A 19452-nucleotide genomic window follows, 5' to 3' on the forward strand; every position below is an offset into this window, starting at 1 on the left:
AGTCATGTCACTGACTGTCCTCAGAGGAGCTCACAATCGAATCCCTACCATAGTCATAGTCTAATGTCCTCCCATATTATTATTATTATGTATTTATATAGCACTGACATCTCCTGCAGCACATTACAGAGTACAAAGTCATGTCACTGACTGTCCTCAGAGGAGCTCACAATCGAATCCCTACCATAGTCATAGTCTAATGTCCTCCCATATTATTATTATGTATTTATATAGCTCTGACATCTTCTGCAGCACGTTACAGAGTACACAGTCATGTCACTGCTTTAGATGGGCTTTGGGAAGATGGTGGCAGAGCAATAGAAAGGACGTGGTAACTTTCTAGCTGTAGAAGCAGCTGAGCTCCAGTGTGATTTCCCACTGAGAGCACTTGTGTTATTGTTAGACGGGTTGTCAAGATGTCGCCTTACCGTCTCGATCTTTGATGCATCTCTCGCTCTGAAATGGTTCTTTCCTTTGGTTTGAATAAGTTATCTGGGAGAGCAAGAAAAATAAAAACACCGATGAGTCATGAATAATTGATGTCACGATTTGAGCTCATCACAAATGCAATGTTTAATGTAGGAGGAAATGTAAATTTATACAGCCATATTTTTATTTTCTCAGGACTTCTTTTTAAAACCATAAGAATAACATGAAGACAAACACCTGAACTCAATCTAGGACTTCACCTTGTCTTCAGTTACTCCGTCATCACTTTAAAAACTCAGAACTTCCTATCTGCTCTAAAAGATAAGCAACAGCATAATAAACTTTACAGAAAAACATTTCTATGTTACAGCTGATACAAATCCTGCAATACATCTGCAGTGTGTCTACTTCCTGCTTTGAAGCAGACATATTGTTAACATCCTGTGCAGGCCCGGCCCTAGACTTTTTGCCGCCTGAGGCAAGCTTTAAAGAAATCACCGCCCCCCCCCCCAAGCCGTGGGTGTGGGGGGCCGCCTGAGCTGGAGGGGATAGCGGGCAGGAAGGGGGTGTTGGGCCTAGCGGCGGGGAGGGAGGTTGGACCCCCCCCCTCTCTCGCTTGGGTCCCCCGTCCTCCACTCCCCTCCAGCTTTAAAAAGTTACGTCGCTGGCTGCAGCTATAAGAGGAGCCCCCCCCCCCCCGCTCGACCACACAGAGCGGCAGTGATCAGACCCCCCCCCAGCAGGTCATCCCCCTAGTGGGGAAAAAAGGGGGGAAGTCTGATCGCCCTGCTGTATTCACCATCTGTACTGCGGGCCGCAGAGCCCACGCAGCACAGATCTCTAAGACACAGAACGGTCCTTATCAGGACTGGGTCAGACTACATTGTGACGCTCTCTGATAAGAAATTCCAACTATAAAACACTTTCCTAGCAGAAAATGGCTTCTGAGAGCAGGAAAGAGATAAAAAGGGTCAATAGTTCATAGATTTTAACTCTGGCATACTTCAATAAATGTCTCATTGAGCAAAAACGATAAACAGTAAAAACTTGAAAAGTAGATTTAAATATAAAATAAAACTGTGGAATATCTTAAAAAGTCATTTTTAGGAGAAGGAAGATAGATACAATTGTTTGTTTCATTAGTTTATTTTCACCTCGAGTGTCCTTTAAATAAACACACATCAATATAGAAACTAGTCTAGTGCTTTTCCTCTTACCACGCTATCCAAAACCAAAAATAGTTTGGGGTGCTTTAAAGCTAACTTCCTCTCTGCTCTAAAAGATAAGCAACAGCATAATAACATTTAAAGAAAAATATTTCTTTGTTACAGCTGATACAAATCTGCAGTGTGTCTACTTCCTGATTAATATCCTGTGTTTACATATTAGCTGCTCTGCCGAGGCAGCCAGATGACACAGCTGAGGGATCAAATTACAACTTGTGCTTAGTCACAGATGAGGGGGAATTAGATAGGCTAAACTCTCTAAATACAGGGGGTTGGACAAATAATGGAAATACCTAACATTTTGGCATCATAATCTTTGAACATGTTTTAAGCAATCAAAACTTGACATATGTTACATTTTTTTTGTTTATTATTTTTGTTATTTGATATGTTTACCCACTTCAGCCTTCAGTCGTTTTCACTTTATGCATCCAAGCAATGTTCACCTCCTATTCATTAGCCTATAACTTTATCACTACCTATCAAAATGAACTAATCTATATCTTGTTTTTTCAGCCACCAATTAGGCTTTCTTTGGGGGTACATTTTGCTAAGAGCCACTTTACTGTAAATGCATTTTAACAGGAAGAATAAGAGAAAATCGGAAAAAATTCATTATCTCAGTTTTCAGCCATTATAGTTTTAAAATAATACATGCCTCCATAATTAAAACTCACGTATTGTATTTGCCCATATGTCCCGGTTATTACACCGTTAAAATTATGTCCCTATAACAATGTATGGCGACAATATTTTATTTGGAAATAAAGGTGCATTTTTTCCGTTTTGCATCGATCACTATTTACAAGTTTAAAATAAAAAAAGTATAGAAATATTTCATCTTTACATTGATATTTAAAAAGTTTAGACCCTTAGGTAAATATTTACATGTTTGTTTGTTTTTATTATTGTAATGTTTTGTTTTTTTATATTAAACATTTTATTTGGGTATTTTTTGGGAGGGTGGGATGTAAACAGAACTTTTATAATGTAAATGTGTGTTAAAGTGAATCTCCAGACTAAAAATCGACTCAGCAGCACTGAAAAGGCCTGGTGTTTCTTTAACAGTTTCAAAGCATCAGAACTTTGTTTCTCTTATACAAGCCTCATTTTTAGCTGCACAGAAGAAAACTGCCCGGGCATTTTTCCGCTGATGCTGTGCAAAGCATGATGGGATTTCTGATGTTGTTGTTCTCATTCTGCTGTTTTGGTGCAATTTTTTTTTTTTTACATTTTGAATTTGACATTTGAAGCCTAGCGCATGCAGCTGGGAGGGGTTATCAGGACACAGGACAGTTGGAACTGTGTCTTATTCTCCCTGTCACCTCCTTTCAACCAAAAAGATGGCTGCCCCCATGAAAAAGATGGCTGCCCCCATGAATCACAAACATTTGCCTGTTCTTTTGAAACAGGGTGGGTAAAAAATTATATTGCCTCTCTATTCTAATTAACATAACTAATGTAACTTAATGACAGTATGTGTGTTTAGGCTGAAGTTCCCCTTTAAGGTTTTTTTTTTTTTACTTTTAGTTGTAGTTTTACTTTTTGGCCTCAAGATGGCGGCCATGAGTTTGTTTACATGACGTCACTCTAAGCGTAACATACGCTTAGAGGGACGTATGTGGGACACAACAGCCAGAAAAAGCGGAGCTTCTGAGAGAAGCTGTCGCTTTTTCTGCGGTGGAGAGGAATCAGTGATCGGGCACCATAGCCCGATCCACTGATTCGTGGGCTAACGATCCGCGGCCGGGAGCGCGTGTGCACGCGCGCGATCGGCCGCGGGAGCGCGCAGATGCGTACATGGCCTCCTGGGCGTAGCTAGTACGTCCAGGAGGCCAAAGTAGTTAATTAAAATAATTGTTTTTTTTTACAGATATTTAAACAAAAGTTGGTTATCATTTATAAAAATGGCAGATCTCTAAGACTTTCAAAGAGGCCAAATGTTGGTGCTCGTAGGGCAGGCGCTACTGTAACAGAAACTGCCCGAATGTTTGGCATTTCAAGAGGTACTGTCTCAAAAGTAATGACTGCCTTTAAAAGAGAAGGAAAAACAACCTCAGCAAAGCACAGATGTGGCCGGAAGTCGAAGTTGTCTGAGAGACCGTCGGACTCTAAATCGAATTGTTAGAAAAGCTCGCAAGACCACAGCTCCTAAAATCACTGCAGAGCTGAATAAACACCTACAGAACCCAGTTTCCACAAAAACTGTTCGTCGGGAGCTGCACAAATCTGGATTCCATGGAAGAACTGCAATGAGAAAACCTCTGCTCTCAAAGACAAATGTTTCAAATCGTTTAGAGTGATGTAGAAACCACCAGAATTGGTCCCTCGAGCAGTGGAAAAATGTGATTTTCTCTGACGAATCATCGTTTACCTTATTTCCGACCTCCGGCCAAGTGTACGTTTGGAGACATCCGAAAGAAGCATTTCATCCAGACTGCCTTCTCCCAACTGTAAAACATGGCGGGGGTTCTGTAATGATCTGGGGTGCTATGTCTTGGAAATCCGCCGGGCCAATGATTTCCCTTCATGTAAGAATTAACAGCTGAGACTATTTAGGAATTTTAGGGGACCAAGTTCATCCTATGGTTCAAGAACTGTTTCCGGAGGGGAATGCCATCTTTCAAGATGATAATGCCCCAATCCATACAGCTAGAATTGTTAAAGAATGGCGCGAGGAACATTCTAATGAAGTTGAGCATCTCATCTGGTCACCACAATCCCCAGACCTCAACATTATTAAGCATTTATGGTCGATCGAGGTTCAAGTAAGAAGTCGATTTCCGCCGCCATCATCTCTAACAGAATTGGAGGGTGTTTTAACTGAAGAATGGGCTAAAATTCCTTTGGAAACAATTCACAATTTGTATGAACCAATACCTCTGAGAATTGAGGCTGTAATTGCCGCAAAAGGTGGCGTACGTTAAAAAGGGGCGCTGGGAAAAAAGGGCGCTGGGTTTTAAACGATAAGCATGGATAACGTTTAAAAATGAATTGTACTGTATTTCGTTTAAAATTAATGTTTTATAAAGTTATAAATCATTAAATAATGTGCATGAAATCGGCAATTGTAAAAACGTTAATGTTCCGTTTAAACAGTGAAACGTATAATACCGTTTAAAAAAAAATTACTAAGTAACCCTCCCTGTACCTACCCCTAACCCCTAGACCCCCCTGTTGGTGCCTAAACCTAATACCCCCCTGTTGGTGCCTAAACCTAAGACCCCCCTGTTGGTGCCTAAACCTAATACCCCCCCTGTTGGTGCCTAAACCTAAGACCCCCCTGTTGGTGCCTAAACCTAATACCCCCCTGTTGGTGCCTAAACCTAAGACCCCCCTGTTGGTGCCTAAACCTAAGAGCCCCCTGTTGGTGCCTAAACCTAAGACCCCCCTGTTGGTGCCTAAACCTAATACCCCCCTGTTGGTGCCTAAACCTAAGACCCCCCTGTTGGTGCCTAAACCTAAGACCCCCCTGTTGGTGCCTAAACCTAAGACCCCCCTGTTGGTGCCTAAACCTAAGACCCCCCTAATGGTGCCTAAACCTAAGACCCCCCTGTTGGTGCCTAAACCTAAGACCCCCCTGTTGGTGCCTAAACCTAAGACCCCCCTGTTGGTGCCTAAACCTAAGACCCCCCTAATGGTGCCTAAACCTAAGACCCTCCTTAGAGATCACTGTATTGTGTGTAGAAAAATGTTTTAAAAACAGTAAGGGATAAAATATAGTACAATTTACGTTACGTAGTGATCGCTTTGTTTCGTGAATAATAATGTTTTACAAACACTAAGGGATAGCTTTTAAAATAATGTTTTATTGAAATAGGAAACGTAAATCATCACAAGCAGTTATAAAACATGAAAAATCTTCGGGCGCCGTTGGTAAACGTTATTATTCTCGGGCGCCCTTTTTTCCTGTTCGGCGCCCAGTAAACGATAATTATTATGGGAGTGAATGGCGGCGCCCGATTTGTCCACTAGCCACCTGCGCCCTTTTTTACTGTGGTGGACCTACACCATATTAAAATATATTAAAATATATTCTGTTGATTTTCAAGGTGTTTCCATTATTTTGTCCAACCCCTGTGCATACAGGGTGCATTTCTCTATGCTTTCCTTCTGACCTGTGCAAGAGTTCAGGTCCAGTTTAATGCACTCTGTCTGTCAGATCAGTCAACAAATGCAGAAGATAGCGGTGAAATGAGCCAAGACTAATAAAATAAATTGCACCCAGACACCTGTACGCGATGCTGCGGGTAGCTCGCCCCGCCGCGCTGCTACTTAATAACTCTTGTTTTAATCAGAGGCGCTGTGGTTAATCACAGAAGAGATGTGATTTCTCCTCTCCAGGTGGGATCTGTTTTCCATGTTTTCGGATCACAATGCGGCAGAAGGGTTGTAATTATGATAAGTGATTCTATTTAAAGGCCGTTCAGGTAGTTAAGGATTTAAGGTCTGATTACTCAAGAATTATTACTTGATAGTGTGACATCTTAAGTTCTAGAGCCGCAGTTCTCAGTGCAAATGATTCAACTTCAGAATACATTAATTTGTTTTCCCCACTTGATGGGCGTGAGTTGAGCTTCTGGTCTTGAACTTTTAATAATCACGTATGTTCCGGGTTTTTTTTTAAAAGTGTGACATGAGAGATGATGATGAGAAATATACATTTGTATGTACAGTGCAAAACATATTAACCATTTAATGACACACTAACGTATTAAAACGTCATGCTTTACCCCATTAACAGCAACATGACGTTTTAATACATCGCGCGTTCCCGCCGCCACTACCGCCGTGTGCGCGCCACTACTGCCGCCGTTTCCGTCGGGATCCCGTGCTGAGTGATTGGGGAAGAGGACCGAGCGGTCCTCTACCCAATCGCAGTGCCTGGAGTGAATGGAGGTGACCGCGAACAGCGGCTACGTCCATTCACAAAAACAGGAAATTGTTACATTTCAATAAAATGTAAAACAAAAAAAGTGATCACTTCCTATAACGAAGTGTTCACTTTCGCCATCTTGTGGCCAAGAAGTATATTACACATACAAAATACATACATATACAAGTACATACACATCATTAATAAAATTAATAAAATTACACTTCCAACCCTCTCCCCCCCCCACTGGCGAACTCAGGGGGCTATTCCGGGTGTCTGGAACCTCCCCCCTGCACTGAGCTGTGTATTCAGCCAGGGAAGCCCGCATAATATAAACAGCCTCATTCTCCCTCCCTTCTTACTTCTGGTGCCTCCCTCCAGCTAATAGAATGAGAGAGGCAGCCCAGCTTCCCTCACAAGAAGATGCAGCCTGCAGTGAGAGAATGTTGATTATGGAGTCCTGGACTCTCCACAGCACAGAAGTGTCGGACATGATGAAATTAGAGTGCAGGCAAGCTGGTAAATATGCACAGCATGATGCAGAGCTTGCCTGGACTCAGGGTCTGTGGGCAAACATCTGTCTGGTTTCTCCCCATTGTTATAATGACTGCATGTGTGGGTAAGGTGTTTAACAAACTGAAAAGTTTTTGACAGTCCCTAGACTCCAGGAGGGCTTCTTTCTGACTTGTGTGAGAGACTGACAGGGACAGGAGTCCGATTACAGGCAAGTAGCCTGTGTGATGTGGGACTGCAATACAGATAAGTTCTCTGCTCCATCTCAGGCTATTCTCAATTTCTCCACTCCTCTCTCTGGGCTAGTGCACGCCAAAATGACAATAGCAATCGCTAGCAATTTGTGAGTGTGATTTTGTGAAGTGATTTTCAGAGCGATTTTTTTAATGAATTGCTCAAAAACATGCTACATGCAGTATACCTGCGATTTTAAAAAAAAAATCACAACGCTGCTGTGGGAACACCCACATAGGGTAACATTAGCCAAGCGCTTTTCAAATCACTGTTGATTTGAAAAACGCTCAGAAGCACTCTTGGTGTGCACCAGCCTCCTTCATTCACCTTTGTTTCCCTCTTCCCCTAGAGCTGACTGTGTGTTCTTGTCTTACAGGAAAGCTAAATAAAAGTGCAATCCTGGTGAGGCAAAATATTATTATTTAGTATTTATATAGCGCCGCCATCTTCCGCAGATGCATATATCCCTGCATCATATGGGTATCGCTTGCGCTATGTGACACTATGTAGCATATTCCACTGAATTGTCCAAACTAAGTCTATCTCCTGTTCCTCTCTTGGGGAGTTGTTCCAGAGCTGTACCCCGTTCACATTTGCTGCTACCAGAAGCCCTCAGAAACACTAGTGTCCTTGAGTACTTCCAAAGGCAGGCAGCCCCGTAATACGCCAGCGCACTTTTGTGCATGGGCAGTATGGAGCCACCTGTATTCGGAAGCACTCGGGGCATACGTGCTTCTGGACCTTTCAGGAACCCCCCCCTTAAAAATCCTGCGTTTGCCCCTGCCCCCCCCCCCCCCCAAAAAAAACACTTAACAGCTTAAATTAAATAAATAAATAGTTGCCTTAGGGACTCAGCTTTTTTAATCTATATTTTATGGAGGGAAATTAATTTTAATTTATTACATTGGGGCTGGTAATTATGGCCAGAATGAAAAAAAAAAAAAAAAACAGAAAAATAACACCTATATTTCAAAATAATATATTGTCGCCATACATTATGATAGGGACATAATTGAAATGGTTTAATAATCGGCACAACTGGGCAAATAAAATGTGTTTGTTTTATCCACAGGAGAATGTTTAATTTTAAAACTATAATGGCTAGAGGCATCGGCCTCCTTTCTCCTCCCCTCTCCACCCCCTTGCCTCTGTAACGTCACCTCCTCCTGCTTCGGAACATGCCTCCTCCTCTCCAGACTGAGCTCCCATGAACACTTGCTACATCAGAGGCGTAGCTAGGGCTTTCAGCGCCCGGGGACAAAGACAGTTTATGCGCCCCCCCCATGGTGGCGAAGCACAAAAAAGGGCGTGGTCCCGCATCAGAATGTGAGCGTGGTCATCGGTGCTGCTATACAAATACATAATAATATGGGAGGACATTAGATTAGGACTATGGTAGGATTAGATTGTGCACTCCTCTGAGGACAGTCAGTGACATGACTATGTACTCAGTAAAGTGCTGCAGAAGATGTCAGTGCTATATGAATAATAATAATAATAATAATATGGTAGGACAGTAGACTGTGGCTATGGTAGGATTAGATTGTGAGCTCCTCTGAGGACAGTTAATAGTGATATGACTATGTACTCTAATGTGCTGCAGAAGATGTCAGTGCTATATAAATACATAATAATGATCTGGTAGGACATTAGACTATGACTGTGGTAGGATTAGAGTGTGAGCTCCTCTGAGGACAGTCAGTGACATGACTATGTACTCTAATGTAATGTGCTGCAGAAGATGTCAGTGCTATAGACACAGAGACTTGACAGAGAACATTTATTTGGCGCTTTTCTCCTGTCGGACTCAAAGCGCCAGAGCTGCAGCCACTGGGATGTGTTCTATAGGTCTCCTACTGAATAACTGCTGGCTTACTGAACAGGAGGAGCGAAGATTTATTTGAACCCCGGTCTCCTATGTTAGAGGCAGAGTCCTTACAGAGAGTCTGAAGTGACTTTAAAAACAGCTTTTTACCTTATATTCTACATGGGCATGTTTGCCCCAGCTAAAACGCCGCTATCCTGCGTCAGAACGAGGGGTCTTTACCCCCCCAAGTCCCCTCTGTGGTGTCCGGGGATCGCTTCCTGTTGAAGCAAGGCTAATGGCCGCAGCCCTGCCTCTCAGCGCTGATCGCCGCCTCTCCCCGCCCCTCTCAATCTTCCCTGACTGAGAGGGGCGGGGAGAGGCGGAGATCCGCCGCTGATAGACGCGCATGGAGGCAGAGCTACAGCCATTAGCTCTGCCTCCAGGAAGAGCAAAATCTACGACCAAGTTGGCTGTGGATTTTGCAGGGGGGGAATTGGGGGGGGTAAAGACCCCTTGTTCAGCAGCGGGATAGTGGCGTTTTAGCTGGGGCAAACATGCCCATGTAGAATAAAAGGTAAAAAGCTTGTTTTTAAAGTCGCTTCAGACTCTGTTTAACCAGTACTCTATCCAGCCACTTGATAGAACTTCTTCCCCCCCAGATACTGGGATAATGGCTGGCTGAATGTATGATAAAATACTAAAAGCTTTAAAGGGAACCAGAGACGAATGGCCAGCTAAAATAGGAAAAGGATTTATACATACCTGGGGCTTCTTCCAGCCCCATAAGCCTGGATCGCTCCCACGCCGCCATCCTCCGATTCCTGTATCGGCGGTACCGGGTCCCGTCACTTTCCGGTGGACGCGGCCAATTGTACGCATACACAGGGGCTCCCTCCATACCCTTACGCATGCGGCTGCGCAGTATGCAGCCGCATGCGTAGATATATGGAGTGAGCCCCTGTGATGCGGACAATTGGCCGCGTCCAGCCGGCCGACTGGCCAACTCGCAGTAATGACGGGACCTGGTACCGGCGGATCCAGGCAGCGGAGGGCGGCGGCGTGGGAGCGATCCGTGCGTATGGGGCTGGAGGAAGCCCCAGGTATGTATAAACCTTTCCTTCATTTCATATCTGGTTCTCTTTAAGCCTGAAGGCTCAGGGACAGGGTCAGTCAGTTAGTGAAAGGGAATGTATGTACAGTATGTGTATATGACATACATACATTCTGTAATTCCATCCCTGACTGTCTGACCCCTGTCCCTGACCCTGCAGGCTTCTTCAAGCATTTAGCATTTTATCATACAAGTACAGGTAGTCCCCGGTTAACAAACGAGATAGGGACTTAAAGAGAACCCAAGGTGGAATTTAATAAAGTTAGTAGGGCACAGAGGCTGGTTGTACACACTATCACCAGCGCTCTGCTGTCCCGTAACAAAAACCACCATGCTAGCGAAACAAAGCGTGTCGCCAGCAGGCTGTTTACCTGTGAGTGTCTGTCACCGCCACTCCCCTGCCTCCTCCAATCAGCGGGAGGGAAGGGACGCAGGCGGGTAGCACCGATATAGAGGAGACAGGGGAGCGGCGGTGACAGACACTCACAGGTAAACAGCCTGCTGGCGACACGCTTTGTTTCGCTAGCATGGTGGTTTTTGTTACGGGACAGCAGAGCGCAGGGGGGTCCTGGGGACACACAATAGGGCAACAGAGGCTGGTGATAGTGTGCACAACCAGCCTCTGCGCCCTACTAACTTTATTAAATTCCACCTTGGGTTCTCTTTAAGGTTCGTTCTTAACCCGAATCCGTTCTTAAGTAGGAACGGGTATACTTTTCTATTATAAGTATTCTATTTGAGTATTTACATGATATTAGCAACACCTACACAATATCTCAGTAATAAGAAGTTGATATCAGTATGGAATAAACCTGAAGAAAAACAATTTATTACAAAAAATATATGTCTGAGCAGAAGGTGCTCAGTGGAATTGAGGTAGATGGTAGAAAAGTATCAGCAGGGTTATGAGTGATCCAAGCTGTTGACAAAAAAAAGAGACCCACTTACCTGGGGCTTCCTCCAGCTTGTAGCAGCCGTCCTGTGTCCTCGCTGCAGCTCCGGTGGCTCCCGATCTTCTCTGCTGGCACAGCCGACCTCGCCAGGTCGGGTTCTGGATCAGCCTCTTCTGCGTTTTACGGCGCGGGTCACGTGGTTTCCCCAACGTCATCAGGATGGTACTGCGCAGGCACAGAACTACTGCACCTGCGCAGTACTGTCCTGATGACGTCGGAAAGATCACGTGACCCGCGCCGTGGAGCGCAGAAGAGGCTGACTTGGAAGCCAACCTGGTGAGGTCGGGTTCTGCAGCGGAGAAGACCGGGAGCCACCGGAGCTGCAGCGAGGGCACAGGACAGCTGCCACGGGCTGGAGGAAGCCCCAGGTAAGTTCATCTCTTTTTTTTTAACAGCTTAGATGTTTCCTTTAAGGAAATAGGCAGGTGCTTTGTGCTATTAATTGATATGAATCCCCAGAGGGATACAAGTACTGATCACGAGTCTACAGGTCATATGTGGTAGACAATTGTGCAATTGCAATAAAACAGTAACATACACACAAGAAAAGTGCTAGTGCAAAGTAACAAGAGTACCAGTAATGAAAGGGTTAGTGCCAAAGAATTAGGGACGTTGAACTAAGCCTGAATAGAAGAAACTGGCATACCATAGCCGAGAAGAGGAGTGAAGAAGGAAGGGGTTAACATTAGGAATGCTATAGAAGCAGTGATTGTAACAAGAGCCATCCTAACACAGCTGAAAGGGAAAACGAGCAAGTGACAGGTAGAGTAGAGGCAGCGGGCAGCTTATGCTGCATACACACTTGAGATAAAAGTCTCTGGAAAAGGCAAGATCACAGACCAATTTTACCCCCTTCCATGTAGTATGAGAGCCATACTCTACACGGTATATTCTATGGAGCTGCACTCCCCATCAGACAGAAATCTTACCCCCTTCCATGTAGTATGAGAGCCACACTCTACAGAGTCTATTCTATGGAGCTGCACTCCCCATCAGACAGAAATCTTACCCCCTTCCATGTAGTATGAGAGCCACACCTACACAGTCTATTCTATGGAGCTGCGCTCTCCATCAGACAGAAATCTTACCCCCTTCCATGTAGTATGAGAGCCATACTCTACACAGTCTATTCTATGGAGCTGCACTCCCCATCAGGCAGAAATCTTACCCCCTTCCATGTAGTATGAGAGCCACACCTACACAGTCTATTCTATGGAGCTGCACTCCCCATCAGACAGAAATCTTACCCCCTTCCATGTAGTATGAGAGCCACACCTACACAGTCTATTCTATTGAGCTGCACTCCCCATCAGACAGAAATCTTACCCCCTTCCATGTAGTATGAGAGCCATACTCTACACGGTATATTCTATGGAGCTGCACTCCCCATCAGACAGAAATCTTACCCCCTTCCATGTAGTATGAGAGCCACACCTACACAGTCTATTCTATGGAGCTGCACTCCCCATCAGACAGAAATCTTACCCCCTTCCATGTAGTATGAGAGCCATACCTACACAGTCTATTCTATGGAGCTGCACTCCCCATCAGACAGAAATCTTACCCCCTTCCATGTAGTATGAGAGCCATACCTACACAGTCTATTCTATGGAGCTGCACTCCCCATCAGACAGAAATCTTACCCCCTTCCATGTAGTATGAGAGCCATACTCTACACAGTCTATTCTATGGAGCTGCACTCCCCATCAGACAGAAATCTTACCCCCTTCCATGTAGTATGAGAGCCACACCTACACAGTCTATTCTATGGAGCTGCACTCCCCATCAGACAGAAATCTTACCCCCTTCCATGTAGTATGAGAGACAAACCTACACAGTCTATTCTATGGAGCTGCACTCCCCATCAGACAGAAATCTTACCCCCTTCCATGTAGTATGAGAGCCACACCTACACAGTCTATTCTATTGAGCTGCACTCCCCATCAGACAGAAATCTTACCCCCTTCCATGTAGTATGAGAGCCACACCTACACAGTCTATTCTATGGAGCTGCACTCCCCATCAGACAGAAATCTTACCCCCTTCCATGTAGTATGAGAGCCACACTTACACAGTCTATTCTATGGAGCTGAACTCCCCATCAGCCAGAAATCTTACCCCCTTCCATGTAGTATGAGAGCCACACCTACACAGTCTATTCTATGGAGCTGCACTCCCCATCAGACAGAAATCTTACCCCCTTCCATGTAGTATGAGAGCCACACCTACACAGTCTATTCTATTGAGCTGCACTCCCCATCAGACAGAAATCTTACCCCCTTCCATGTAGTATGAGAGCCACACCTACACAGTCTATTCTATGGAGCTGCACTCCCCATCAGACAGAAATCTTACCCGCTTCCATGTAGTATGAGAGCCACACCTACACAGTCTATTCTATGGAGCTGCACTCCCCATCAGACAGAGATCTTTGCGAGATGCTGCACACAAAGATGCTGTACACATTCAAAAGATCATTATCTGCAAAAGATCTCTTCCTGCAATAGATCCATTCCTGCAAAATGCATTCATAGTCTATGAGATCTGCAGATCATCATACACACCTTTTTTTAACAGGCAATCATCTGCAGATCAGATCCACACCAGGATGGATTTTCAGATCTGCAGATGATTGCCAGATATGCAGATGAAGTCTGTTAAACAAGGTGTGTATGAGGATCTGCAGATCTCATAGACTATGAATGCATTTTGCAGGAATGGATCTATTGCAGGAAGAGATCTTTTGCAGATACTGATCTTTTGAATGTGTACAGCATCTTTGTGTGCAGCATCTTGCAAAGAGTTTATCTGATGGGGAGTGCAGCTCCATAGAATAGACTGTGTAGAGTATGGTTCTCATACTACATGGAAGGGGGTAAAATTGGTCTGTGATCTTGCCTTTTCCAGAGACTTTTATCTAAAGTGTGTATGCAGCATTACTCTGAGGTGGCTGAAGTCCGTAGTAGAATATCCCTGTCTTGCTCTACAGTCAGTTTGCTGTGCTTGTATCAGCCAATCCTAGAGATGCAGAGGCCATTACACTTCCCGGGTGTCCAGCTGCAGCATCCAGCATGTGTATAGCACTCCCCAGCTCACATGTAAAAGTGCAGCTCCTCTCAGTCCCTCTTCACCTGCGTCTCCACATGCGGCTCCCTCCGACAGCTCCCGGGGCGCCCTCCATTCCACGACACAGCACAGGCAGCTGCATCTGCTCCATGTGGATGGCCCACACACAGTCCGATCAGTACTCCAGTGAGTCAGTGACAGACTGACAGTCCACACTGGTAAATCCCCGCATGCACGATCCAGCCAGGCCTCCAGCCCTGACTCAAACTTCCCGGGGCTCCAGTGACAGCATCCTGCACGTGGAAGCTGCGTGCACAGCACGTAATGACATGCGCTGGCACCGCAGCTACTCTCAGGAGAATCGGGCAGAGAGGAGATTTAAAAAAACAAACAAAAGGCGGCTGGGCGCCCTTAGGGAGGCGGCGCCCGGGGGTACATGACCTACCCCGCCCCCCCCAAACTACGCTCCTGTGCTACATGGGACTCAGAATGACTGGGTGTGGGCAAGGCTTGTTTAGATTATCGGAAATTAGGGTATTAAAACAAAAATAAAAAAGTATTTGGCTTAAAGGGACACTTAAGTCAAACAAAAAAAATGAGTTTTATTCGCCTAGGGCTTCCAATAGCCCCCTGCAGCTGTCCGGTGCCCTCGCCGTCTACCTCCGATCCTCCTGGCCCCACCAGCAGCCACTTCCTGTTTCGGTGACAGGAGCTGACAGGCTAGGGACACGAGTGATTCTTCTCGTTCCCAGATACATTAGCACTCTCTATGCTGCTATATGGTATATGATATATGCAGGGGCGGCGCCAGGGGGGTGCAAGGGGGTGCTCGAGCACCCCCTAGAATTGTCCAAGCACCCCCAAAGCACCCCCTGGAGTGAACTGACTTCAGGCGTCTAAAAGACGCCAAGTCAGTTCACAGCGGCAGCCCGAAGCAGCAGAGCAGGGCTACGGTAAGATGGCCGCCCGGAGCCCTGTTCTGCAGACTTCGAGTCTGCAGTGCATGGCTTCGGGCGGCCATTTTCCCGTAGCCCTGCTCTCTGCATGCAGGCAGGAAGTCTCGTCGTGACGTCGGGAAGGAAGAGGATCGTGTGCGCGCCACAATGAGGTCGGGACTCGGGACAGGAGGTCGGGAAAGAAGGTCTTCTGGCTGTAGGTGAGTAAATGGGTTTTTCTTTTCTTTTTCAGGTGATGCTGATTGTGCATATTGGGGTCATATCTGCTACGGATTGTGCATATTGGGGTCATATCTGCTACGGATTGTGCATATTGGGGTCATATCTGCTACGGATTGTGCATATTGGGGTCATTTCTGCTACCGATTGTGCATATTGGGGTCATTTCTGCTACCGATTGTGCATATTGGGGTCATTTCTGCTACCGATTGTGCATATTGGGGTCATTTCTGCTACCGATTGTGCATATTGGGGTCATTTCTGCTACCGATTGTGCATATTGGGGTCATTTCTGCTACCGATTGTGCATATTGGGGTCATTTCTGCTACCGATTGTGCATATTGGGGTCATTTCTGCTACCGATTGTGCATATTGGGGTCATATCTGCTACGGATTGTGCATATTGGAGTCATATCTGCTACGGATTGTGCATATTGGGGTCATATCTGCTACGGATTGTGCATATTGGGGTCATATCTGCTACCGATTGTGCATATTGGGGTCATATCTGCTACCGATTGTGCATATTGGGGTCATATCTGCTACCGATTGTGCATATTGGGGTCATATCTGCTACCGATTGTGCATATTGGGGTCATATCTGCTACCGATTGTGCATATTGGGGTCATATCTGATAACGATTGTGCATATTGGGGTCATATCTGATAATGATTGTGCATATTGGGGCCATATCTGATAACGATTGTGCATATTGGGGCCATATCTGCTACCGATTGTGCATATTGGGGCCATATCTGCTACCGATTGTGCATATTGGGGCCATATCTGCTACCGATTGTGCATATTGGGGCCATATCTGCTACCGATTGTGCATATTGGGGTCATATCTGCTACCGATTGTGCATATTGGGGTCATATCTGCTACCGATTGTGCATATTGGGGTCATTGGACGTTTTTTGTTAAAATCTGCTCACATTACGTGTATTTTCTTGAGAAAACCTGCACAATTATGTGAATTTTCTGGGAAAAGGGTCACCAAAACTTGGGCCCTCTGTCTTTGCGTTGCACTTTTAAAGGGAACCCGAGGTGAGAATAATATTGAGGCTGCCATATTTATCTCCCTTTAAGCAATACCAGTTGCCTGGCTGCCGTGCTGGTCCTCTGCCTCTTATTCTTTCAACCATAGACCCTGAACAAGCATGCAGCAGGTCAGGGGTTTCTGACAATATTGTCAGAACTGACAAGATTAGCTGCATGGCTTGTTTCTGGTGTAATTCAGTTCACTACTACAGCCAAATAGATCAGCAGGGCTGCCAGGCAACTAGTATTGTTTAAAAGGAAATAAATATGGCAGCCACCATATCACTCTCACCCTGGGTTCACTTTAAATTACAGTTAGCCCCGCCCTCATCCGGTCATGACCACGCCCATTTTTTCACCGCGGCACGCTTCGCGCGCCGCAGGTTGTAGCCACACCCATTTTTTGCCGCGGCGCGCAAAGCGCGCCGCAGTTCGTCAGCTCCCCCGGAAATTGGTCCAGCACCTGCATAGCACCCCCTAAAAAAATTTCCTGGAGCCGCCACTGGATATATGCTATAGCAGCATAGATGGCTCTATTGTGGCCAGGAACGCGAAGAATCACTCGCGTCCCCAGCCTGTCAGATCCTGTCACCGAAACAGGAAGTGGCTGCCAGTGGGGCCAGGAGGATCGGAGGGGGACGGCGTGGGCAACGGACAGATGCAGCAGGCTATTGGAAGCCCCAGGTGAGTAAAACTCATTTTTTTTGTTTGACTTAAGTGTCCCTTTAAGGAATGCCCTACAAACTATATGTAAGGGGCACAATTATGCAATGAGTAAAAGTGTATCTCGGATCCACTTTAATTTTCAGGCATGCAAGTGACAGCTTCTGAAAGTTCAGAACTCACACATGCCCAGTTTAGAATAGATTGTTCATCAGCTGATGAAGATCCGGGAGGCTGTGGGGAAAAAAGGTCCTGAAATGGTTAACCGGGGGGACCCCTGAAAACAAAAAGCAGCAGAGAGGGGGTGAGCAGTGGTTAATCTAGCCCACCATGTTTTAAATGTAAAAGATTTAGCACACATCAGGCATGCTTTTAAAGCAAAACTGTGACCTTATTGGACAAAAAAGTGAGGTACCTCTAGAGCAGTAGTCCTCAAACTAAGGCCCGCGGGCCGAATGCGGCCCCCTGAGGCTTTTTTACCGGCCCCACACACTCAAAATGTATTACTTATAGATGCGGTAAGCTACATCTTTAAATATTGTTGGTCCACATATAGAATAGCAGTGCTGGTACCAGCCTTCCACATGGAAGCCAGAAAGCAGTAATTTTGCTGGTTTCCAATCAAATTCCACATCAGGTGACACTGCTGTTCAGTTGGACTTCAGGTTGTCACCTGGGTATGCTTCACTGTCTGGCCCACAAAGACTTCGACATCATTTTATGTATACTCCGGCCCCCCAGCAGTCTGAAGTATGTTGACCCGGCCCTCAACCCAAACCGTTTGGGGGCCCCTGATCTAGAGCAGGGGTAGGGAACCTATGGCTCGGGAGCCAGATGTGGCTCTTTTGATGGCTGCATCTGGCTCACTGACAAATCAGTAGGGGTTGAATCACTAAGCTACACTGCTCAAGCAGCGCAGCTTAGTGTGGCAGCGCAAGTAAGATTTTCAAAATAGGCACAATACTGCTGTAGCATGCACTACTAACTTACTCGCTCTCCCTCCAAAACGAACGACCACTCCAATTGTCCCACCCTGGACCCTGTCAGATCCAGTGACTTTGTAGGACAAGATTCACGCACTTTGAGTGGCTAAATAGGCTGTTGGTCACTTGACAGGCAGCCTAGTGGGCCAAAGTGTGGAGATCTCGTCCTACAAAGTGAATCAACCCCCAAGGTCAGCTAGCTAATTGTACAAGCTGTTAGTCTGTATTTCTCCTGTCTGGCTCTTGAGGAAATTGCTGATGTTGCTGAAAACCCAAGAGGTGTCTGACACTTCTGCTGCCCGGAGGATTAACTATGTACACATCACCATGGCAACAGGGACGTGAGCCCTACTGTCCCAGTTTGAAACATATTGTATGGCTCTCACAGAATTACATTTTAAAATATGTGGCGTTTATGGCTCTTTCAGACAAAAAGGTTCCTGACCCCTGCACTAGTTGCTTCTCCAGGGGCGTAACTAAAGGGGGCAGGACCTGCATCGCATGGGAGCCATGAGCTGTGGGGGGCCCAACTACTAACCTTTCCTTCATCTGATACAGAGCACTCCTACTACTGAGGTAATTATCTGATTTTCTTTGCTTTTTAAAAGTCACAGGGACAATTTAAGGAGCTAAAAATGTATCATCCTAGAACTCTTCAAGGCAAGTGCCTGTGTCAAGTCAGCTGAGGCAGGCGATAACGCCCGCTGTAACCGACAATCAGGCGTGTGTATGGCACCTGACGATGCCTGCCGGCCAACCTGCGAGTCATGCCCCGGACGAGTCTACCCAACCCCACCAATTTCATTGTTCGTGCCACTCCCTGCCTGCCACGTAACATCATGTATGCGCCGCTCTTTTTTTTCATTAAAATACTTTTTTTTTACATTTAAAACTAACCCCTTACCTCCCATGCTCCCGAAGAGTTACCTAAGAATGTTTTTTGTTAAAAATAAATAAATATACAATAAAAAAATACATAAATAGTTACCTTAGGGACTGAACTTTTTTAATATGTATGTCAAGAAAGTATATTACTGTTACTTTTTTAAATGCTGGGCTTGTAATTAGTGATGGACACAAAACTGAAAAAATGCACCTTTATTTCCAAATAAAATATAGGCGCCATACATTATACTCGGGAAAAATTTAAAATGTTGCAATAACCGTGACAAATGGGCAAATAAAATGTGTGGGTTTTAATTACGGTAGCATGTATTGTTTTAAAACTTTAATGGCTGAAAAATGAGAAATAATGAATTTTTCTTATTTTCCCTGTTTAAATGCATTTAGAATAAAATAATCCTTAGCAAATATTACCCCCTCCCCCTAAGAAAGCCTAATTGGTGGCGAAAAAAAACAAGATATAGATTGT

At 45.3% G+C, this 19452-nt stretch overlaps 1 protein-coding gene across 1 annotated transcript in view; it reads right to left on the reverse strand.

Annotated features, from left to right (window-relative positions):
* C10H10orf90 (chromosome 10 C10orf90 homolog) overlaps window positions 1-19452 on the reverse strand; it is a 922956-nt gene that overhangs the window by 15238 nt on the left and 888266 nt on the right. Inside the window, exon 13 of the mRNA XM_068255335.1 lies at window positions 429-492. Coding sequence (XP_068111436.1) covers window positions 429-492 — 64 coding nt within the window. The remainder of the gene's footprint in view (window positions 1-428; window positions 493-19452) is intronic.

This window comes from Hyperolius riggenbachi, chromosome 10 (genome assembly GCF_040937935.1).
Source record: "Hyperolius riggenbachi isolate aHypRig1 chromosome 10, aHypRig1.pri, whole genome shotgun sequence".
In the NCBI taxonomy this organism is placed as follows: domain Eukaryota; kingdom Metazoa; phylum Chordata; class Amphibia; order Anura; family Hyperoliidae; genus Hyperolius; species Hyperolius riggenbachi.